At 44.1% G+C, this 21,619-nt stretch overlaps 1 protein-coding gene across 22 annotated transcripts in view; it reads left to right on the plus strand.

Moving 5' to 3' along the window:
• Positions 1 to 21,619, plus strand: part of RALGAPA2 (Ral GTPase activating protein catalytic subunit alpha 2) — a 279,853-nt gene that overhangs the window by 179,097 nt on the left and 79,137 nt on the right. For 21 of the 22 annotated variants that reach the window (XM_025264145.3, XM_025264151.3, XM_025264150.3 and 18 more), the window contains 3 exons: positions 2,355 to 2,478; positions 4,442 to 4,597; positions 10,743 to 10,901. In XM_025264145.3, coding sequence (XP_025119930.3) covers positions 2,355 to 2,478; positions 4,442 to 4,597; positions 10,743 to 10,901 — 439 coding nt within the window. Of the gene's footprint in view, positions 1 to 2,354; positions 2,479 to 4,441; positions 4,598 to 10,742; positions 10,902 to 11,925; positions 12,247 to 21,619 lie in introns of those variants that run through there. The other variant, XM_025264159.3, reaches the window with a different exon arrangement.

The raw sequence follows: 21,619 nt of genomic DNA on the forward strand, positions 1-21,619 counted from the left end.
CCAGTGTATAGAATAGAGAAAAATTAAATACTGAGGACTTATCAGTATGTAGATGGAGCTGCAGAGAAATGGACTGACTCTACTTTGCTCTCCATTTGTTGAAAGAGACTGTCTTCTAGTTCGTGGCTTATGACCTCCCTTACCATCCAAGCCCCTACATGATTACTGATCTTAGAATCAACTTGTCTGAGTCCAGACTGCTGGCCAACCCTGCCTGTAGTTCAGGAGGAAATGATGTCACAATTTTGGGCCCCATGTGCTTGAGGACAAGCTTTCCAAGGTCTCTGCTGGAGCACCGCCCACGAGCATTCATCAGCACAGAATCCCCTCCCCACCCCCCACATCCATTCTCTGGAAAGCGGCACCCCCACGAGCATGACAGAGCAAGGCTCCATCAGGGTCTTCAGGACACCCACCTCCCCCGCTGGCAGCATGACAGTTCACTTCAAAAGCCTTAGAAGTAGGCAGTGATCATAGTTCCACATCTATGAATTTATTTTAAGGACTATCAAAGATGATGTGAAAACACCTGTCAAATGGATGTGACCCAGATGTCCAGTAGCAAGGATTTGGGATATGGAATAGTAACATAATGGAATGGAATATTCCACAATCATTATTAATAACTTTGTTACACAAGCATATGGTGTAAAAGTGTTCACACTCCGAGACGGTGTAAATGATGATTTTTATGTTAAGCATATTTTACACAATTTTTTTTAAAGTGTTCACAAATATTTTAAGTGAAAAAAACAGTGGCAAAACACAAATTGATGGCGTCTCATTTTGTAGGCAAAAACGCATCCTGAGATAGTAACCGTTGTGATTTCAACATATAAGCAGAGAACATGAGTGGGTTTTTTTAAATTCTTCTCTTTCCTTTCTATATTGTCTAATTTTTTCTCTGAGTATGGTCATTAAATGTAAACTATGGGGGAAGCAGGAGGAGTAAGCTATCAAGACAAATCCCTGGGTCACGAAGATCCCTCGGAGGAGGGCATGGCAACCCACTTTGGTATTCTTGCCTGGAGAATCCCATGGACAGAGGAGTTTGATGGGCTACAGTCCATCAGAGTCTGATGGGTCGCAAAAAGTCGGACAACTGAAGTGACTTAGCACACATACAGAAGGAGATCTTGAAGAATGTGTTAAAATACGGAGCCCAGATTCTATCACTGTTGAGTCTAATCAGATTATAATTTTGAGGTGTTAAATGATTAGACAACAGAAACATTTCCATGTTGCTTAAATGCTCAGTAGTTTTTCCAATAGATTTTTCCAGAGTATATGGTAGAAATCAGGAGAAAAGTGGAACTTCTTTGGAAATGGTAATCCAAAATCTCAAACATAGAGACTGGAATCCACGTCTTGAGTGATGGAGCTGTGGTTCTTGGTTAAAGCTCTATTCCAGTGAGAGTGATGTCATCACCTGTCTAAACTGTGCACATATCACTTGTTGTAGATCTAGTGACCTTGACACTGTACTCCAGTGTATAATTTATATTAATAGAAATGGCTATCGACATATTCCAATATATCATTCTTTCTCAGGTCAATTCAACAGAGATTTAGCTGAGCAAATTCTACATGCCAAAGACCATATCAGACGCACAAAAGTTGACCCAGAACTCCTTTCTTCAGAGTGTTGCATTTACCTGATTCAACAGCAGAGTGCCCCAAATCCATCATGGAGAAAGTGGACAAACAGTTTATACTTCCAAAGAAGTTTCCCTGGACAGCTGTCCAACTTCCCAGGCACCCTCAGATCAGTCAGAGCCCAGGGTGGGTACAGCCCCTCACAAAGATGGTACCTAAATGTGTCCTGCTTCGAAGAAGTAGTTTTCATTTCTCAAGTAGTCTTGGCCTGTGTTACAGTCCCAATTAGGGAGCTCCCCAGTTTCCTTATCTAAAGGTGTGGGAAGTGAAATATGCATGGTCACATGGATCTGTCCACCACTGATATCTATCTGAAAGGCTCAGTATTTTTTTTTTTTTTTACCAAAGCTAGAGAGAGTTTGTCAAACCATGCACTCTTACATGCTGTTCACACACCACACATCTAAGAGGTGGTCTCAGGAGCCAGACTGCCTCGTCTCAGCTCCTGACCTCCTGTTTGTGGTGTCACGTGCTGTGCCTCCTTTCAACTGTCTCTACCAGGAGGTGGTGACAAGACCTGTCTTCTTAGAGCGCCTGCAAGGATAGATGAGATCGCGTGCTGAGCCTTCTTGGAACAGTGCCTGATCCCTCATAAGTTTTTGGTAAACGTCAGCTGTATAGCAGACGTATATGTGGCAGCAATAAAACCAAACTTTATACATAAGAATTCTAACTCCTTCCAACCTAAAAATTCACAGCCGTGAAACGCACAAAATCGCAGTGTTTTACATTGCCGAAGGTCAAGAAGACAAGTGTTCGATCCTTTCCAATGAAAGGGGAAGCCAAGCGTATGAAGACTTTGTTGCTGGACTTGGATGGGAGGTAATTAATTTCATCTAGGAGGTGTTTGCCCATCAGCACTATCTAAGGATGTATGTAAGCTAGATGTTGATGGTATGCATTTTTACATTCATATATAGTGTGGGTAGAGTTCTGAAGTTGAAGGGTGTATAGAATTTGACCTCTTGTGGTAGTCTTTTTTCATACTTTATACATAAACTTTTGTTCCCCCTTAACTTTCCTCTTAATATTGTTTCATTTGCTTTTTATGTGAATTGAATAGTCAGATTGGCTCTCCCAACTGTAGACAGTGTGTAGTAAGAGAAGACAGACATGGGCAGGGAAGCAATGACTTTGGTCCCTGTATGGAAATTGGAGAAGAAATCAATGACTTATGGGTGAAAAATGAAGAGTTGGATGAAGTCAAAAGTTGACTTGATAGTAGCTGTGATGGTTTTGCTACCAACTTGTTTCCTTCAGGTAGACCCCAGGTGGTTGATATTTTAAAATTTTGTTTTTTCTTGGCTAAATGATTTTCTGACGGAAAGATATCCATACATTTATACACACACACACACATACACATATACATCTCCAGAACATATTCTAAAAGAAACCAGAATAGTTAAAATAGAAATTAACATATCTGAAATAATTTTCTTACTTTTCATTACTTTTGTTTTGGTTTCTTGATCATCTGTGCTGCGGGGAGCTCACTGGGTGGCTAAGTGAGACTTACCTCTGAGAGCTGAGCATTTAGCAAAGGGGCTGATAAGGAGATGAAGACAGGACAAGAGCATATCAAGGTCAAGACCACGTACTTTCTCGTCAAGAAGATCTTAGTCTGAAAGAGTTATTACACTTTCAGTAAACTGTTCTTCTTACTAATAAAATGATTTCTTATTTGTCATGGAATATATGTAGTATTTAACTCACATTTCTAAACTAAGCATTTCTTAACTATCATTTTAAGAAAAGACTATAAGATTAATTCAGTGCATATATTGATTGTCTTTGGCACAGAAGAAGTCCTTCTGTTTATTTTTTTTTTCAGTTGTGTTACCACAGGTGCTTTACTGAAGGAATAGAGGTTTATGAAAAGTAAAAACAAAATATTGAAAGATAATCTAAGTACTAAGAAGAGAATATTCATACCTTAGCCTTAAAAAGAATTATGAGTCAGAGACTTTGGGCAGCTGTATAAATTGAACAACCCTTTTGAAAGGCAGTTTAGGAGTGGCTATTAAATTTGGGAACATTTGTGCCCTTTGACCTGAAAGACTGCTTTGAATGCTCCTTCTGGTTTGACCACACCAGGACTGTTGGAGAAAGCAGAAATGCCACAAATCCATCAACAAGGGAGCTCTGTGCATGTCTCTACATACAGACATATTTATGTGTTGGGGGAATAAAGTTAAAGAAGTATGCATCAAACCTTTGCTAGTGGTTTTTTTTAAGTAGGTAGGATTTTGGAGCCCTTTCATTGTTAATTTTTTTATCTTTTAAAAAAAATTTTATTGGCGTATACTTGATTTATAATGTTGTGTTAGCTTCAGGTATACAGCACAGTGAATTAGTGGCTTCTCAGGTGCCACTGTGCAGGAGACTTGAGAGACGTGAGTTCGATCCCTGGGTTGGGAAGATCTCCTGGAGAAAGACATGGCAACCCACCCAGTATTGTTGCCTGGAGAATCACATGGACAGAGGAGCCTGGAGGGCTATAGTCCATGGGGTTGCAAAGAGTTGAACATGACTGAAGCGACTTAGCATGCACGCACATGCATACACATATCCACTCTTTTTAGATTCTTTTCCCACAGACTATTGAGTTAATGTTTATTTAATATTTAATTTCATCTAACTTTGTATTACAATTGTTTATAAGCAGAAAGTTATAAAAATGAAAATACTTAGATTAAAAAAAAATTAACAAGCACATTCCCGCTTAGTGAATAAGAACAGCTCCTGTTTGGTCCTCACTCTTTTCCCTTGTGACCTGCATCAGGTGGACCTGTCAACCCACTGTGGGTTCATGGGCGGGCTTCAGCGCAATGGCAGCACGGGCCAGACCGCCCCCTACTACGCTACCTCGACCGTGGAAGTCATCTTCCACGTCTCAACTCGGATGCCGTCAGACTCAGACGACTCGCTCACCAAAAAGGTAAGGAGCCTCCTTGGGGACCACGCTTGGCTGTCCTGGGACAGAGCAAAGTCCGTGATGTGTCACACACATGGAGACTGGCTTCCTCTGGACACAGCCCTGGGGTCACTCTCCTCAAGCTACCATTGTCATTAATCTGAAACAGCCTGCTTGGCACAAACTAGACAAAGATAACAGGAAAATTGGTCAGTTGTATAAGTCTTAAATCCTGGGATGAAGATGAAGGAAGCATCTTCGATGTTAACTTTGGATCTTCTCTCCCATGACTATTAACTGAGAGAAAGTTATGCTGTTGACCTCTCAGGCTGGCCAAGCTCATCTGACGTAAGGACCCTCTACGGCTGGGGTTAGAGAAGGCTGGTGCCCCCCAGGGCTGCCAGAGGGGGTCACTTGGCAGACCATCTGCAAAATGGCTAGTGCAGGTGGGCTGCTGCCCACGGCCCCAACTCCTGTTCTCCATCAGCATGGGGCCTGCAGGCAGTTTTCTCTCGAGTTCAGAGGAGACCTCCATCCTCCAGCTGGGAGTCAGCATTCCAGGGCCCCCCACCCCGTGCATTCTAACCTGCAGGCTGAACACCTCAGCTGACCAGCAGGAAGTGAGGGGGCCCCTAAGAGAAGAGGACATTTTACTCTGGGGAGGAAGCCTAGAAATCTAACCCATGTCTGTGTTTCCAGATTAGAACAACTGGGCCTCACATGCTGGTGCCAGGGGCTGAGCCCAGAACCCCCTCTTGACAGCCCTCTCTTCCAACAAGGATCCCAGAAACTGAGGCAGCCCCTGGAGGGTGGAAAGCAGACCACTCTGATGCTAAGACTGGCAGTTCGGTGTTGTGTCAGGTGGCAGGGGAGTATCTATAGCCAGGGTTCCAAGTGTGTAGTCATTCCCTTCGTCAGCCAGTTCCCTCGGTTTTCCCATCTATTAAATGGGATTAAAAACACAGTTCATGTCCCAGGGTTGCTGGGCAGTGGGTGGGCAACGCCTGCAAAATTGCTGAGCACCAGGCTGGTACCCAGCAGCCCTCATCCTTGCCCACTGGTTGGATGGACTCTTCTTCCTGGCCCGTTAGGTGGGTGATTGATACTGGCCTGCGGGCTTCATTCTACCTGCCTCATTTCTCTTCTCTGTGGTTTTGCTCTTTCATCACTGCAGCCATGGCCATCCGAACCACATACACAGTAGGTGGCCGTACTTATGGAACCTCAGTGGTAAGGTTAGGGCATGATCAGACTCCTCCCACAGTGACCAGGGGACCTCAGTGGTCAGATCAGGGTATGATCAGACTCCTCCCACAGTGACCAGGGGTCTTGGATGTGCAGAGCATGACTGACTTTCCTTCAGTGGCCACATACTGGCTCCTCAGAGCCTAGGGAGCTGCCTCCACATCTTAGGTTTTGGTGGTGGTGGTGTTCTTAGTGGAAGAGACCCTGCCCACAGAGACGTGATCTCAGATTACCCGGACCCTAGGCAAGATTCTCAGGCATGCTCAGTCACTAAGTCCAGTCCGACTCTGCAACCCCATGGACTGTAGCCCACCAGGCTCCTCTGTCCATGGGATTCTGTAGGCAGGAATATTGGAATGGGTTGCCATGCCCTCCTCCAGGGGATCTTCCTGACCCAGGGATCGAACCCACATCCCCTGCTTGGCAGGCAGATTCTTTACCACTGAGCCACCTGGGAAGCCTCAGGCAAGACCCACACATCATTTTTTTATTACCATGTAAATCGCTGCTACTCTGCAAGTGCGTCACCATAGTCAATGATTTTCTTATTTATGACTGAAAACTGTTTTGTTACAAGATTGCTATATATTTTAAACTTTTAAAAGAATTATTTCCTAAGTAGGATTGCCTTTTTTTTTTTTTTGAGAAAAGACAGTGTTTTCTTGATAAAAACACCCTGTTATAAATCCTGTTCTGAGGCTTGGCTGGGCTGTAAGGTTCCCTACTGTAATCAGGCAAACACAGCTGATCCCTTTTGCTGCTCCAAGATTTAGCATCGTTAGTGACAAACTCTCTCTATCAGGACGTCTCACAGCTCAACCAGAAATCAGTCACAAGAACAGCGGCCCCACAGTTCCTCGTCTCATTCCGACTGAATTGTCCCTAACAGCTTAAAAATGAGCTGCAGAATTCTAAAGTGATTCATGCTCTCCTCTGCCCCCGTCACGGGGCCACTTTTTCAACCCTGCAATCTGGTGGCAACCCCATACTGAACTCTTGATCCTTCACCGCAGAAATTCGTTAGCTCCAGCCCGATTAGATTTTTCACAGCTAATCTAACTGCTGTAGGGGTTTGCAGAGTGGGGACAGAGCTGTGCTATTGGATTTGTCCAATTCATTTGACTCCAGGACTATAATTGCACTTATGTCTTACAAGGCTTTTATAGCCCGAGGCTGGCCAGCGCATAAAAAACAAATTGGCAGTGATACAGGACGAGTGGAGGGGATGAAAGGCCCACATTATCAGTCTCCAGGCAGCACTGCTCTGGCAGGAAGTTTCCTGGTTAATTTACAAATAAAACTTAGATTTTAGGATGGGCACACTGTCGGCCGAACAATGGGGATGTCAGGGCTGCCTGTTACTTAGTAAAAGTAGCAGCCGGGCCCACTGAGGAGCAGGAATTCTTCAATCAAACAGACGACTCCTTCTGGAGCCAGCTGGCGACGTAATGCAATTAGTCGGGAAAGGAGGTCAGCCCATTAGGTGTGTACCAGGGCCAGTGTCAGCAGTGGGCGCCGCCTGGCAGCAGCGGGCAGAGGGGCCCCAGCAGAGGGTCTGCACAGCCCTGTCAGGGTGAGAAGTGGCAGGACAGGCACTGATTTCTGAAGGCTCAAGCCCCGAGCGTTTGTCGAGCCTCTTGTGCAGTTGAAGCAGTAGCTGGCGTGAAGGATGGCTCGTGCAGACGACACACCACTCCCATCAGCTTGACTCGTGGGCTTGAGTTTCTCCCTAGAGGGCCTGTCATTGGAATTCTCCAAAACTCACATAGTGACGTCTCTGTAATGAAACCCCCTTTAGATGGAGTAGCGCTTTGAAGCTTTTGGGGTACTCCTGGGTATTCTGACGTGGTTGACAGTCTGGCCGGGTGACTCTTACTTGCACTTCCTTCCCATGTCCTCGTCATGGACGGAAGAGGGTGTGTCCTTGCTCTTCACTCCCGATGTATCTGCAGCCGGTTCCATGGCCTCAGCTCTAAATTCTGCGCGTTGGCGAATTAATCTGGGACTTGTGCAGAGGTCTGAGGCAAGTGACAATGGCGGCAGCTTTCAGACGGTGAACCTGGTGTCATGACCACTTGCAGTGTCACCACGCCAGAAGTGTGGACCTGGTCCTGTGACCTCATCCTTCTTGGTCCATCCTGAGGATACAGTTGTAAACAGAATTGGGAAAAAATTGTAAAAAAAAGTTGTAAACAGAAGTAAAAAAAAATTTTTTTTTTGATGTGGACCATTTTTAAAGTCTTTATTTGTTACAATATTGCATCTGCTTTTGCTTTGTTTTGTTTTTTTTTTTTTTTTTGGCCGTGGGGTATGTGGGATCTTAGTTGCCCAACCAGGGATCGAACCTACACCTCCTGCACTGGAAAGAGGGCGGCTTCACCATTGGACCGTCAGGGAAGTTCCAGGAGACTTCCGTGGGTTATGTGATCAAGTTACCTAATTTAGAAAAGGGAGGTTAACTGCAAAAATTTCAATCCTCACTGTATCACCTCAGAGCTGATGCCTTGAGACTCACGAGTCTGGACAGGGAGCTGTCGCAGGTTCTGGGGTGCCGACCTTTGGTGGGATGGCCATGCAGAAAGGCTGTTCAATGGGTGTGTTGGTCCCATTCAGAAGCGTGTGCCAACCCTGCAGTGAAGGGCACAAAACTACCCAGAAAGTTGTCTCTCTCTATGGGGTGAGCAGGGCAGATGTGTGCCCCCAGGCAGCCCCTGCCCTCAGTTACCTTCTCCTGCTCTAAATTCCTCCCAAAGTTTCCATCTGAAACCACTCTGATTTCCCTCAAAAACATGCCTTTATTGTGCCGCTGGTGACCCACTGCTACATTTTGACTCCAAAAGAGTAAATTTTAGGAGTGCGTCATGAACTCCTTGCATGTTTTATTGAAAGGGAAAAAGAAAGGAAAATGGATATTTAGAAGTAGAGAGATGCCTAGTGTTACTATGAAAACCCAGGGTCTTTTTTTAAAACTATTTACATAAGGGATCAGCCTCAACTTTTGCCTGCTACCCTTCTAGTCTTTATATGTAAGAGAGGAGGAGAAGGAAAAACTTATGTGCTGGGTTATTTTACATTTAGCAAGTTGTGGATGTCATTGAATTTTTCCACACCCATCACGCCTCGTGTTAAGCACTCGCAGTAAAGTGTATGTCCCAGAGCCCAGGTTCAGACGCAGCTGAATCAAGTGCCTCACGTGGGGGCCGCCTGAGCTGGAACCTCACCTCACTGTAGGTGCAAAGGTACAGTGGTCCCCAGAGGTATGACAGAGGGAGGAAGAAGCAGGCATTGCAGGAAACCAGCCTCCCTTATGACCTCGCGAACAGAAGGGAGGCCTGCTGGGGTGACCTCGGGTTTTCCCCTTGTGGTCAGAGAGTCTATAAAGAAATTGCATTTATATTAGCGTGTTTTAAATACACGGTATTTGAGAACATCCTTTTTTATCCTGTAAGACAAAATGCTTGATTTGACACGACATCTCTATTTTATTAAGAGCCTCTGAATTTAGTTCTTCTCAGGGCTCACCTGTTAAATAAGTTCGCAAGCAAGGCAGGCTATGTCACGGGCATAGGCGGGTGTGCGGGGGCGAGGATTCACATTCTCACTAGGCATCCTAGGGTCTCACCAGCCAGTCCCTATGGGTTTAGGACTTCAATTTCAGCCAGCATTTTAGCTTTTATAACTGAGTTTGCTTGACTCACAGCCAGGCCTGCCCCCAGGAACTCACTTGCACTCCTCCAGCCCCAGACGCACAGTCACTGTGCAGGAACTCCGGGGAGGGTGTTCTTGCATTGGACCAAGCTGTGCCCTGATGGATGCTCAGAGGGTCCCTTCCGTGAAGGCGCCAGAAGCCCTCCCCAGAAAGGCCAGGAGTCTCTGACTCGTCAGCTTTGGACCGCATGGCCTCTTGTGTATAAATGGGAGGGCTAGGGGAGTTGAGCTGTCACAGAGCTGTTGCCCTGGGGCGCAGCCTAGATGGCCATGGGTAATGGAGGTGCGTGGATTACAAGCCCCCGCCCAGCTTCCACGCTGCCTCTGCACCTGTGGTGGGGGGTGTGGGGCTCGCCTTCCTGAGCCCCCTCGCCTCCTTGTTAGACTACGTAAAGGGGATCTCAGAGCGTTAGTGGAAAGATAGAACAAAATGTACGTGTGAACAGACTTTTCTCTGCAGTAAGGCACTCTTTCAAAGCTAGGTACTAGTGCTTCATATTAGTTTCTTATTAAATTTAAGTAACCCTAGTTATTGGAGAAGGAAATGGCAACCCACTCTAGTGTTCTTGCCTGGAGAATCCCAGGGATGGGGGAGCCTGGTGGGCTGCTGTCTATGGGGTCGCACAGAGTCAGACACGACTGAAGCGACTTAGCAGCAGCAGCAACCCTAGTTTCTTAGACAAAGGTAATATTATATATACTTTTTCTTAAAGGTTTGTCCTAAATCTGGTTTTTATACATTTGGTAATGATTGTGTTATAATGGCTTCTATTCTCTTATATGCATCTTATTTTCTTAATCATCATTGAATAAAGAACCTTATGAAGCTCTTTTGTAATATGGAATAAAAGATTCATACTGTCCATTGTGTAGAAACACACTCAGCCACATAAAGCATCAGGCTTTGCTGCAGGAATAAAATTAAATTTTTAACAAATCCTGGAAAAGGTCCTGTCCCCATGCAGCCACATGTACCTGTGATGCTTACATGCCTCTCTTGGTTCCAATGTGTTTTGTGGAAGGCGAGCTGTGTGTTTTGTTTTGTTCGTGCATTTGTGCTTTTTAAAAAACCCTCATTAGAAGGCATCAGTGTTGTAGCCTTTTTCGGTGGTGAATTATTTTTGCCTCTGAGTATAATAATTCAATTTGTAAGCCGCGACCCTTCATAAAGTGCTGTGATCACTCTGATTAATAAGGAGCCAATTTGCCGTTGCAGCTCCGTCACTTGGGGAATGACGAAGTCCACATCGTCTGGTCCGAGCACTCCAGGGACTACCGCAGCGGGATCATCCCCACCGCCTTCGGAGACGTTTCAATCATCATCTACCCCATGAAGAATCACATGTTCTTTATTGCGATAACCAAGAAACCCGAGGTATGTTTTCACCACACTCTTCTTGTGACTTGTTCAGCGGTTTACCATATGATTCCCTGTTATTGAAAAACAGTGTTAATCGATATGTTAAAGGGGCCACTTGACACGTACATGAATTACACGTGCTGTATAGGAATTAAATATGAATTGGGGTTTTTCAAACATTCTTTCGTCAGGAGCACAGAATTCTGTATTTTATTGCTGAGATTCTTTGAAAATTATATTGTAAAGACAGTATGGTTTTTTAAATGTTTTTCATGTTTAAGACTTTGTAATATAAAGAAATGATTGAAAGTCTGGGGTATCTTGATTAATAATAATAAGATCTGAATGAGCCCTATGTCACATCCAGCATTTTATGGGTGACTGTGGGTAGAGGATCCAGCCTTGCCTCTGCCGCTGCTAACGGGGGTCAGTCCTAAAGGATCTTGGAAAAGTCCTAAAGAGCCGGGCCCCCCTGAGGCTCAGTCTATGTCGGGGCTCTAAAGATGGATGCCTCTTCCCACCCGATCGGTTCAGCTGGGTATCCATCATGGGAACGGCCAGAACCGTTCGGCGTCCTGAGCACAGGACCTAGATTGGCTTCTGTTCCCGCCCTTGTCCTGCCTTTAGTGGTGATTTAACAGCGCTCTGTACGGTGACTTGATTTTGTTTGGGAATTATTAATCCAAGGTGGGCTTTGTAGTCTTTTCGGTAAACCTCTAGTGTATTGTCTCTCCTCAAGGGAATGACACGTGCCTCAGCTTGATACTAAGTACAACCTTCATTTCCGTTTCAAATTGTCCTCCTGCAGGAGCTAAAAGTTACTCTTCTAAATATACTCTTTTTCAGTTTAAAAATAAGAGGCAAAACTTTCCTGGGATTTATAACTTAAAAGTGTTCAAGTTGTGAAGATTAAATGAGCTAAGAAATGAAAGGTGTTTAAATCAGTGCCTGGTCCAGAGGAAAAAGCTATTTAAGAGTTGATAGTGATGATAATAATAATAGCTTTTATTATTATTGCTATTATTGTTTTTTGTTATAGTTACTACCATGAAAATAGAATAAATAATGACTGCAGGACAACTCCTAAACTCAGAAAAGTCCCCACTCTGGCTGGTGAGGAGCCTGACATAAAGAGAACCCTCTTTTCTTTTCAAGGAGTGGAGATGCCAAAAGTTTTTCATATTAAATATTTGTGTGATCTTTGGTCCAAGTCTCTGTGTGTGAAGTGTTCAGTTTTGTATAAGAAAATGGCTCTTACTGCTAATAACATTTGCGTGTGTCCAAGAACATTAATTTAAAAAATTAAACTGAAAATTTTAATATTAGACAACTGATAAATTTAGTATCCTGTGGCTTTCCAAACTGGCAAATGTGTTTCTTTAATATTTAGTATGGATTAACTGGCTCTATTAGTTCATTTTCAACATGGCCCTCTAAAATGTCATTTAATGTCTTAAAAATGTCACCTTTATTTTTAGAGCAAATTAAGAATATAAAAGATTTCAGTTCACTTTATAGTGTCAAAATGATTTTTAAAAAGTATGATAGTGCATGAAAACAAATATTATCATACCTTTTAAAATTTCTTTTAAAAAATATGTAAGTTTTATAAATTTGGCCATAAATTCTGACAAGATGAATCGAGCAAATCGCTTTCTTAATATTTCAGTTCAAAAGGCCTAAAGGAAAGAAGAGAATAATGGCCAACTGGAAATTTAGTGCTATCCCCACATTTAAAGGACAAACCATTACAATGTAATAAAATTAATCCAGACATTTCCAGGGCAAGTGTGGCTGACCTTTTGTTCGCCAACCACTGACCTCAGGGTGAATGCGAGAGGCTTGTGGAGGGAAAGTCTGTTTGTTTGGCTTCGGTCCCTGGTATTTAAATTGCATTCCCTAATCAAATGAAAAGGCTGTCCTCTCTATCAGGTTACAGAATCCATGGCAACATTTGGCCTTTTATATCCATAATGTTAGCCTTTTTGTTTGCATCTAAGTAGAGACACCTGGAGCAATGTTAACATTAACCGATTTAGCATTAATAGCTTCATTATATAAGAATTTCTGATCAGATAGCTGTTACTTTTGTTATATTGCTTCAGCTTGTATTGTTGTCATTTTTTATCTCCCTGCTTGGCAACCGGGCAATGATTTGCAAATTTTTTTTGTCTTGATTAATTAAGCAATATAATTATCAGTAACCACGATGCAGTCTTTGCTCAACAAAGCTTCTGAGAGAAAACAATGGTAAGTCTGTTAGTATGAATGCATTCCACGTGTCCCAGATGCATGAGGATATTACAGACAATGAGGGGAAAGGCCGCCTGGGAGCGGGGACAAAGGGTGTCAGGCAGGCCCGACACACTACACATACCGCCAGGGACGCTCTGCGGGCTCCCGGGGACACAGACGCCTCGTTAGATTACAGCTAGTCAGCAGAGATTAATTCTCAGCCATTTGGTGCAATAATTTACCCATTCCTCAGTCTTTTAACCAGCATGCCTTACCACGGAAGGGGAGGCTTTGTGCTCGAAAGGTTTATTTAACCTTGCCCACTTTTAGGGATTGCCACCAAAATCAATATCTTTGCTAAGAAATTGTCATGACGCAGCTGCTCAAAGTTAAGAACAAGGACGTGTACAACTTTCCACAGTGACCACATCGGAGCATCTGTGGAGGACTTGTATCTTTCATCTGAACTTGGTGTGACTGTGTTCTGAGTACGCTGTACTGGCCTCCGGGTAGCCATACTTCCCTAAGAATAATTTTAATCCTTTTTGTTTTTTTTTAGGAGGGAAAAAGAAAAAAGAAAAAAAAAAATCTCATCAGTACACAAAAGTCCTGCTCACTGGACAGAGTCATGCATATTCAAATTGTACTTTCATTCACTGGGCCTCATTAGTGGCCTGTGTAATAACGCGGGGCTGTTTGTAATACAAGCTCACAGACAGCGCTGCTTCCAAGGCCTTTGAAATTGAACATATTTCGCTTTTTCATCCATACACCTCCCTTAAATATACAAATTATGTGCCTGGCAGAACCCGCCTTGCCTTCATAATACAGCCTCTACAAAACAGTAGGTTGCAGGAGCGTAGCTGTGCTCACGGGAGGCAGGGATCTGAGAGGGTCTACTCCCTTCTCGAGCTTTTCATCCAACTTTAAAACATATAAATTTACTGAAAAATCAGTATGCTTACCAACATATTGGGTTGGCCAAATAGTTCTCTCAGGTTTTCCCATACTGTGGACATCGCCTCTTTAGTCACAGAAAAGAAATATGCTATTGCCAGACTTGTGGTGGTGTTTTTTTTTTTTTTTTTTTCTAAGTTGGTGGTCAGGGAAGACATACACCCGGGGCAGAATGTGAGATTTACAGGGTTTGTTAAAACACTCAATTTGTCCCGCAGGAAAGTGGTTCATAAAACCTCCTGCAGCAGGGGGATACCGTGCTACTTTGTTTCTTCCAGTGGCTGGAAACAACAGGGGAACTCAGAACACTATGGGTGCTCATTTGCTTGTATGAATTTGTGAAGGTATGTTTTACCATTTTTGCTGTTTCTCTCCAAGGTCCTTAGTGATTGGCTGGTGACTCTCTGACCAAAGGGTAGATGAGCCGAAGCAGCCTTGACCAGGAGTAGTTTAGGACAAGAGAAGGCTTTGAGGAAGGGTCCTTTTTGTCACCCCCAGCAGATTGTCCATTTTGTAAATGCAAACCACATTGGCGTTCTCCAGGATCTCCTTACTTGGCCCTGGTAGATATGGGGTTGGGACGAAAATATGATGATTCAATCGTTTCTGAGAAGCACAGGCAGGGGTGGGTAACAGGATAGGAGCTGGGACCCCAAAGTTCCAGTCCTTGTGCTTCCGCTGCAAGGGTGTCCTGGGCAAGTCTCTCAACATCTTTGGACCTTAGCTTCCTCAGTTGTAACACTGAGGTTGGGGAGCATCCATCTTCCATGGATTCTAAGCACCCCTTTAAGAGGAGAGGCCCCTGTTGGAACCTCCTGTTCGTAGATGCCCGTCCTTTCCCTAAGTTGCCCTGAGGCTGCTGTTGTAGTTTGTGGCTCCCCTGCAGGCTCAGCAGCTATTTTGTGTGTGTGTGTGTGTGTGTCTCCTAGAAGACAGCTAACCCAGGACCTTCACGGGGAGCAAGTTACGTACTCGGGATGCTGGTTAGGGCCCATGCACCAGAAGCCACAGGAACATTTGCACATGTGGGATCCTGAGTAACCAATGCTGGCACCCGTTTCTGGAAGGAAATCTTTTCCTAGGGTGACTTTATTGTAAAGGGGATGTGTTTGACTACAACATGGTTGTGTACATTTCTTCTTGTTTCAAATGTGCAGTTTGAATATTTCAAATATTTCTTAAACATTTCTCTCAACCCCAGCCAAATGTCCTTTTTGAGATTAAGTCATACATTTTCAAATAATTTGGGGACATTCTCAAGGAAGGTGAGTTGCTTATTTTTGAATATGTAAAGAATTATTTGTTTTGAAAAGATAATTAAAGATACTGAACAACTAGAATTCACTAAATATGTTATTAAATGGATAACTGCAATATCTTCTGGTTTGGTAATTTATTATTGTTGTTGTTGGGAGGTTTTTAGGTGGAGGAATGACACTGGGAACTTTGAAAAGGCAGCTGTCATTTGCAGATGTTACATCAAAATCAGATTTCTTCTCTAGTTCATTGCCACTCCTAATTAGAGGAATTCCCTGGATAGAAGGATCTATATTATTCCTTTTGTCCAGTTTTGAAAGACTGTCTGAGTCACCCAAAAACTGCTGCCAAAGAATTATAAGGAACATTTATTTATTTATAAGATAAGCTTCAGTACAGATGGGAAAAAAAAATCTATGGCCTGTTATTAACTCCTAGCTCCTGTTTTATCTTTCACTACAATTTAGCTATTAAGAATTCCCTCTCAATTGATCTTCCCCAAAAGTTGCATTGTTTTCCCTTTTTTCAACTGGTCTTTGATATTTACATCTTCCCACCTTTGTCTTCTCCTCCTCCTTTGGCGAGAGTCAGCCTGTGTAAATGTGAGAGCAGCCGCTGGAAGAGCCTGCTGTGTGTCAGAAAGTGGGCAGTTTTCATCCTCTGCCCCAGCTGACTTCAGCAGGAAGGGCCTTTCTCTCTGACCGCTCAGCATGCACCCATGTGCCTGCTGAAGCTCCTGCGTGTGGTTGCATGTGCCCTCAGCTAAATCTGGGCAAGGCAGGCCGGGATGCTAGGAGCATAGAGAACATCTCCATGAGCAGGACACGGGCCCACTGCCCCTAGGACTAGACGTGCACTTTCTGTGCTGTACTTGAAGTTCATTAGTTGATTGTTTGTTGTGGTTGGATTTTTATTGTTTAGTTAGCTTCATGATTTTTTTTTTTAATCACAGCTCCATCTCACTGATTACTGGATTCTTTTTAAGGTTAGGGCTGGGACCTTTTGACAGATCTGTAGAACACTTCTCCCCCGCACCTCATCACAACATCAGCTGGGCTTTTGTATAGTAATGGGAAGCATCCAAAAGAGCCGCACATCTGAGACCGTATCCGCAAAATCCCTAGGGAAGCCCAGACACAATAGGGAAGTCGAAAACAGAGGCATCCGAGCAAGTTTTAGAGTCTGATGCCTTCGTCTATGGCTTCAGCAAACCATAAACACAGCAGTCATAAACACTGGCTAACTACTAGCCAGACGAACATCAAGTCTTATACTAATCGTCTATTTATTTCAGTTTCTTTTATTTGGCGTATCATGTAAATCAATCTCAACAACAACAAAAAAAATCACAAGGCATCCCAAAAGGCAAAAAAAAACACCAAGAAACCCGCAGTTTGAAGAGACAGAGCAAGCATCAAAAGCAGATTCAGATATGGCAAAGATTTTAAATGATCAGATCAGGAATTTAAAAGAATATGCTAAAGGCTCTAAAGATGGACAACATGCAAGAAGAGATGAATAATGGAAGCAGAGAGATGCAAACTCCAGGAAAGAATTAAAAGGAAATGCTAGAAATCAAAAGCACAGTTGCAGAAATGAAGAATGTCTTTAATGGCTTAATCAGTGAATGGAATGAGTGAAGAAAGGAACTGAGAGCTTGAAAATATGTTAGTAGAAATATCAAAACTGAAATGCCAAGGGGGAAAAGGATTACAAAAACTGAACAGGGTTCAAGATCTGCAGGATAATTAAAAAGGGTGCGTGCATGCCTAGTTGCTCAGTCGTGTCCAACTCTGCGACTCCATGGACTGTAGCCCACCAGGCTCCTCTGTCCATGGAATTTCCTAGGCAAGAATACTGGAGTGAGTTGCCATTTCCTATTCCAGGGGATCTTCCCAATCTAGGGATCAATCCCGCATCTCTTGTGTCTCCTGCATTGGCAGGCAGATTCTTTACCACTGAGCCACCTGGAAAGCCCCAGTTACAAAGGGTAATATACACCTAGTGTGGGAATACCAGAAGAGAAAGGACAGAAGAAATATTTGAAGTAGGTAACATAAATACATTTTTATATTACATGTATTTTAGTGGCTCAGTTAGTAAAGACTCTGTCTGCAATGCAGAAGACCTAGGTTTGATCCCTGGGTTGGGAAGATCCCCTGGAGAAGGGAATGGCAACCCACTCCAGTATTCTTGCTTAGAGAATTCCATGGAACAGAGAAGCCTGGCAGGCTACAGTCCTGGGGATCACAGAGAATTGAACATGACTGAGTAACTCTCCCTTCACTTACAATATGTGAAAAATTTCCAAATTGAAGACAGATACCAAACCACAGATCCAGGAAGCACAGATAGCACCAAGGAGCATAAGTACGAAAGCATCTACACCCAGATGTGTCACATTCAGACTACATGTTGTAGACAGAATGTTTGTGTCCCTCACATCCCAGAATTCATGTTTTGAAATCTAACCACTAGTGTAATGGTATTTAGGGGTAGGGGTAAAGGTGATTAGGTCATAAGAGTGGGGCCCTTGGGAATGGTATTGGTTGGCCTTTTGGAAGAGGACCCGAGAGCTTCCTTACCACTTCTTGCATGTGAGGACACAGAGACAAAACAGCCATCCATCTATTAGCCATCCGATTCAGACTTTCCAGCCTCCAGAATTGTGAGAGTTTATAGGCCACCCAGTCAACGGTTGGAGAAGGAAATGGCAACCCACTCCATTGTTCTTGCCTGGAAAATCCCAGGGACGGGGGAGCCTGGCGGGCTGCCTGTCTATGGGGTCACACAGAGTCGGACACGACTGAAGTGACTTAGCAGCAGCAGTCTACAGTACTTTGTTAAAGCAGCCCAAAGAGACAAAAATCAAAAATAACAGGAAGATCTTAAAAGAAGCCAGAGGACAAAAATAAGTCTATAGGCTCCAGCCTAGGAATTACATTGAACTTCTAGCCAGAAATCATGCAAGTTAGAAGCAAGTGGAGTAAAATATTTCAAGTGTTGAAAGAAGAAAAAACACCCACCAACATAGAATTCTGTATTCTTCAGAAATGAAAGAAGAAATACTTTCTCAGACAAATAGATCAGATCAGTCACTTAGTTGTGTCCTACTCTTTGCAACCCCATGAATCACAGCACGCCAGGCCTCCCTGTCCATCACCAACTCCCAGAGTTCACTCAGACTCACGCCCATCGAGTCAGTGATGCCATCCAGCCATCTCATCCTCTGTCATCCCCTTCTCCTCTTGCCCCGAATCCCTCCCAGCATCAGAGTCTTTTCCAATGAGTCAACTCTTTGCATGAGGTGGCCAAAGTACTGGAGTTTCAGCTTTAGCATCATTCCTTCCAAAGAAATTCCAGGGCTGATCTCCTTCAGAATGGACTGGTTGGATCTCCTTGCAGTCCAAGGGACTCTCAAGAGTCTTCTCCAACACCACAGTTCAAAACCATCAATTCTTCGGCGCTCAGCCTTCTTCACAGTCCAACTCTCACATCCATACATGACCACTGGAAAAACCATAGCCTTGACTAGACAGATCTTTGTTGGCAAAGTAATGTCTCTGCTTTTGAATATGCTATCTAGGTTGGTCATAACTTTCCTTCCAAGGAGTAAGCATCTTTTAATTTCATGGCTGCAGTCACCATCTGTAGTGATTTTGGAGCCCAGAAAAATAAAGTCTGACACTGTTTCCACTGTTTCCCCATCTATTTCCCATGAAGTGATGGGACCAGATGCCATGATCTTCGTTTTCTGAATGTTGAGCTTTAAGCCAACTTTTTCACTCTCCACTTTCACTTTCATCAAGAGGCTTTTTAATTCCTCTTCACTTTCTGCCATAAGGGTGGTGTCATCTGCATATCTCAGGTTATTGATATTTCTCCCGGCAATCTTGATTCCAGCTTGTGTTTCTTCCAGTCCAGCATTTCTCATGATGTACTCTGCATAAACGTTAAGTAAGCAGGGTGACAATATACAGCCTTGACGTACTCCTTTTCCTATTTGGAACCAGTCTGTTGTTCCATGTCCAGTTCTAACTGTTGCTTCCTGACCTGCATATAAATTTCTCAAGAGGCAGATCGGGTGGTCTGGTATTCCCATCTCTTTCAGAATTTCCCACAGTTTATTGTGATCCACACGGTCAAAGCCTTTGGCATAGTCAATAAAGCAGAAATAGATGCTTTTCTGGAACTCTCTTGCTTTTTCCATGATCCAGCGGATGTTGGCAATTTGATCTCTGGTTCCTCTGCCTTTTCTAAAACCAGCTTGAACATCAGGAAGTTCACGGTTCACATATGCCTGAAGCCTGGCTTGGAGAATTTTGAGCATTACTTTACTAGCGTGTGAGATGAGTGCAATTGTGCGGTAGTTTGAGCATTCTTTGGCATAGAAGTCAGGCAATTTGTAACTAGTAGACCTGCCTTATAAGAAATGTTGCAATAAATTCATCAAAAAAGAAGGAAAATTATATGGATCAGAAACACAGATCTAGTTTAGAAAGAAAGAGCTTTAGAGAGGAACAAATGAAATCTTTTATTGTTTATATTTATTGATTGATTGCACTGGGTCTTGGTTGCTGCAAACAGGCTTTGTCTAGTTGCAGTGAGTGAGGCGTATTCTCTAATAATGGTATTCGGACCTCTCATTGCAGTGGTTTCTCTTGTTGTGGAGCACGGGCTCTAGAGCTTTCTCTCAGTAGTTGTGGCAAACGGGTTTAGTAAGGGAAGCCCTTGCTCATGTGCAGAAGCCCCCGAGAGGGCCCGGCCTTTCTGTGTACCAACATCCCTGGAGCCTACAGTCCTGTGAATAACCACAGAGGTGCCTGCTTTCCCTTTTGACCTCTCATTTTGGCCCTTGGTTATTTCCAGTCTGGCACTTGATCCTCTCATTGTTCATGATAACTTTTCTTGATAGTTTTAATTGGGGGATGGGTATTCATGAAATGTCCTCAAATACGTCCGTTCTCCTCAGTTTGTAGGCAGGATTTAGGGTGAAGCCAGTGGTGTTCATAGTGGTAAGTCTCCAGGCCGGTCCCGTCCATCAGTGCCAAGGCAGTTCTGACCTCAGGGTAACGAGCCAGCTTCTCGGGGGGAATGTCACGGAAAACCAACTCTCGCTGGTCCCCGATCCCTGGTGTCTCCCCACATGCCCTTTCTACCATGCGTAGAAGCTTTCCTCTCCTGTGTTTTCTTCCTGATGTCTTGCTGCTGCTGCTGCTGCTGCTGCTAAGTTGCTTCCATCGTGTCCGACTCTGTGCGACCCTAGAGACGGCAGCCCACCAGGCTCCCCCGTCCCTGGGATTCTCCAGGCAAGAACACTGGAGTGGGATGCCATTTCCTTCTCCAATGCATGAAAGTGAAAAGTGAAAGTGAAGTCTCTCAGTCGTGTCCGACTCTTCATAACCCCATGGACTGCAGCCTACCAGGCTCCTCCATCCATGGGATTTTCCAGGCAAGAGTACTGGAGTGGGTTGCCATTGCCTTCTCCATCCTGACGTCTTATTCTAACATTATTTTGTAACTTAACAAAGTTCCTTTCACAGAGACTGTGATCATGGTTGCCATTACTCTTCACAGGCGCCCCCTTTACCCCCATCTTTTTGCAGTGCTCTATCCCTGCCCCCACCCCGAGTATACAAACATGCATCCTACCCTGTCTGACTTGGGCATTTAGGTTCCTGATCACTTCATTTGCAAAGATCATCTCCAAGTTAGGTCAGCTCCAACCAGACTGAAGCTTCCTCACTGTTGCTGAAACACACCAATTCCGCCCCCCACCCAGGGCATCATGCGTGCTGCTGCTCTGCCTGGAATGCTCTCCTATCAGCCATCCTCATACACTGGAGGTCAGCCCGCCCTCCCTCGTGCCCCTGGCCGTGTGAACTCTAACTGAAGGACTCTCCCCTAGAGAGTTCTATTGCTCTTCCCTGCCTTCTGCTTCACCTTAGCACTTTACTACCTGTGTGTGTGTGTGTGCTAAGTTGCTTCAGTCATGTGTGACTCTTTGCAACCCCATGGACAGTAGCCCTCCAGGCTCCTCTGTCCATGGGATTCTGCAGGCAAGAGTATTGGAGTGGGTTGCCATACCCTCCAGGGGATCTTCCTGACCCAGGGATCGAACTCGTGTCTCTTACATCTCCTGCATTGGCAGGTGGGTTCTTTTCCACTAGTGCCACCTCGGAAGCCCACTTTAATGCTTAACATATTACATATTTGATGTCTTTATACTGTTTTTTCCTCCAAAACCTCCAATAAGTTCTAAGCTCAATGAAATCAGGAATTTT

The sequence above is a fragment of the Bubalus bubalis genome, chromosome 14 (assembly GCF_019923935.1).
Source record: "Bubalus bubalis isolate 160015118507 breed Murrah chromosome 14, NDDB_SH_1, whole genome shotgun sequence".
In the NCBI taxonomy this organism is placed as follows: domain Eukaryota; kingdom Metazoa; phylum Chordata; class Mammalia; order Artiodactyla; family Bovidae; genus Bubalus; species Bubalus bubalis.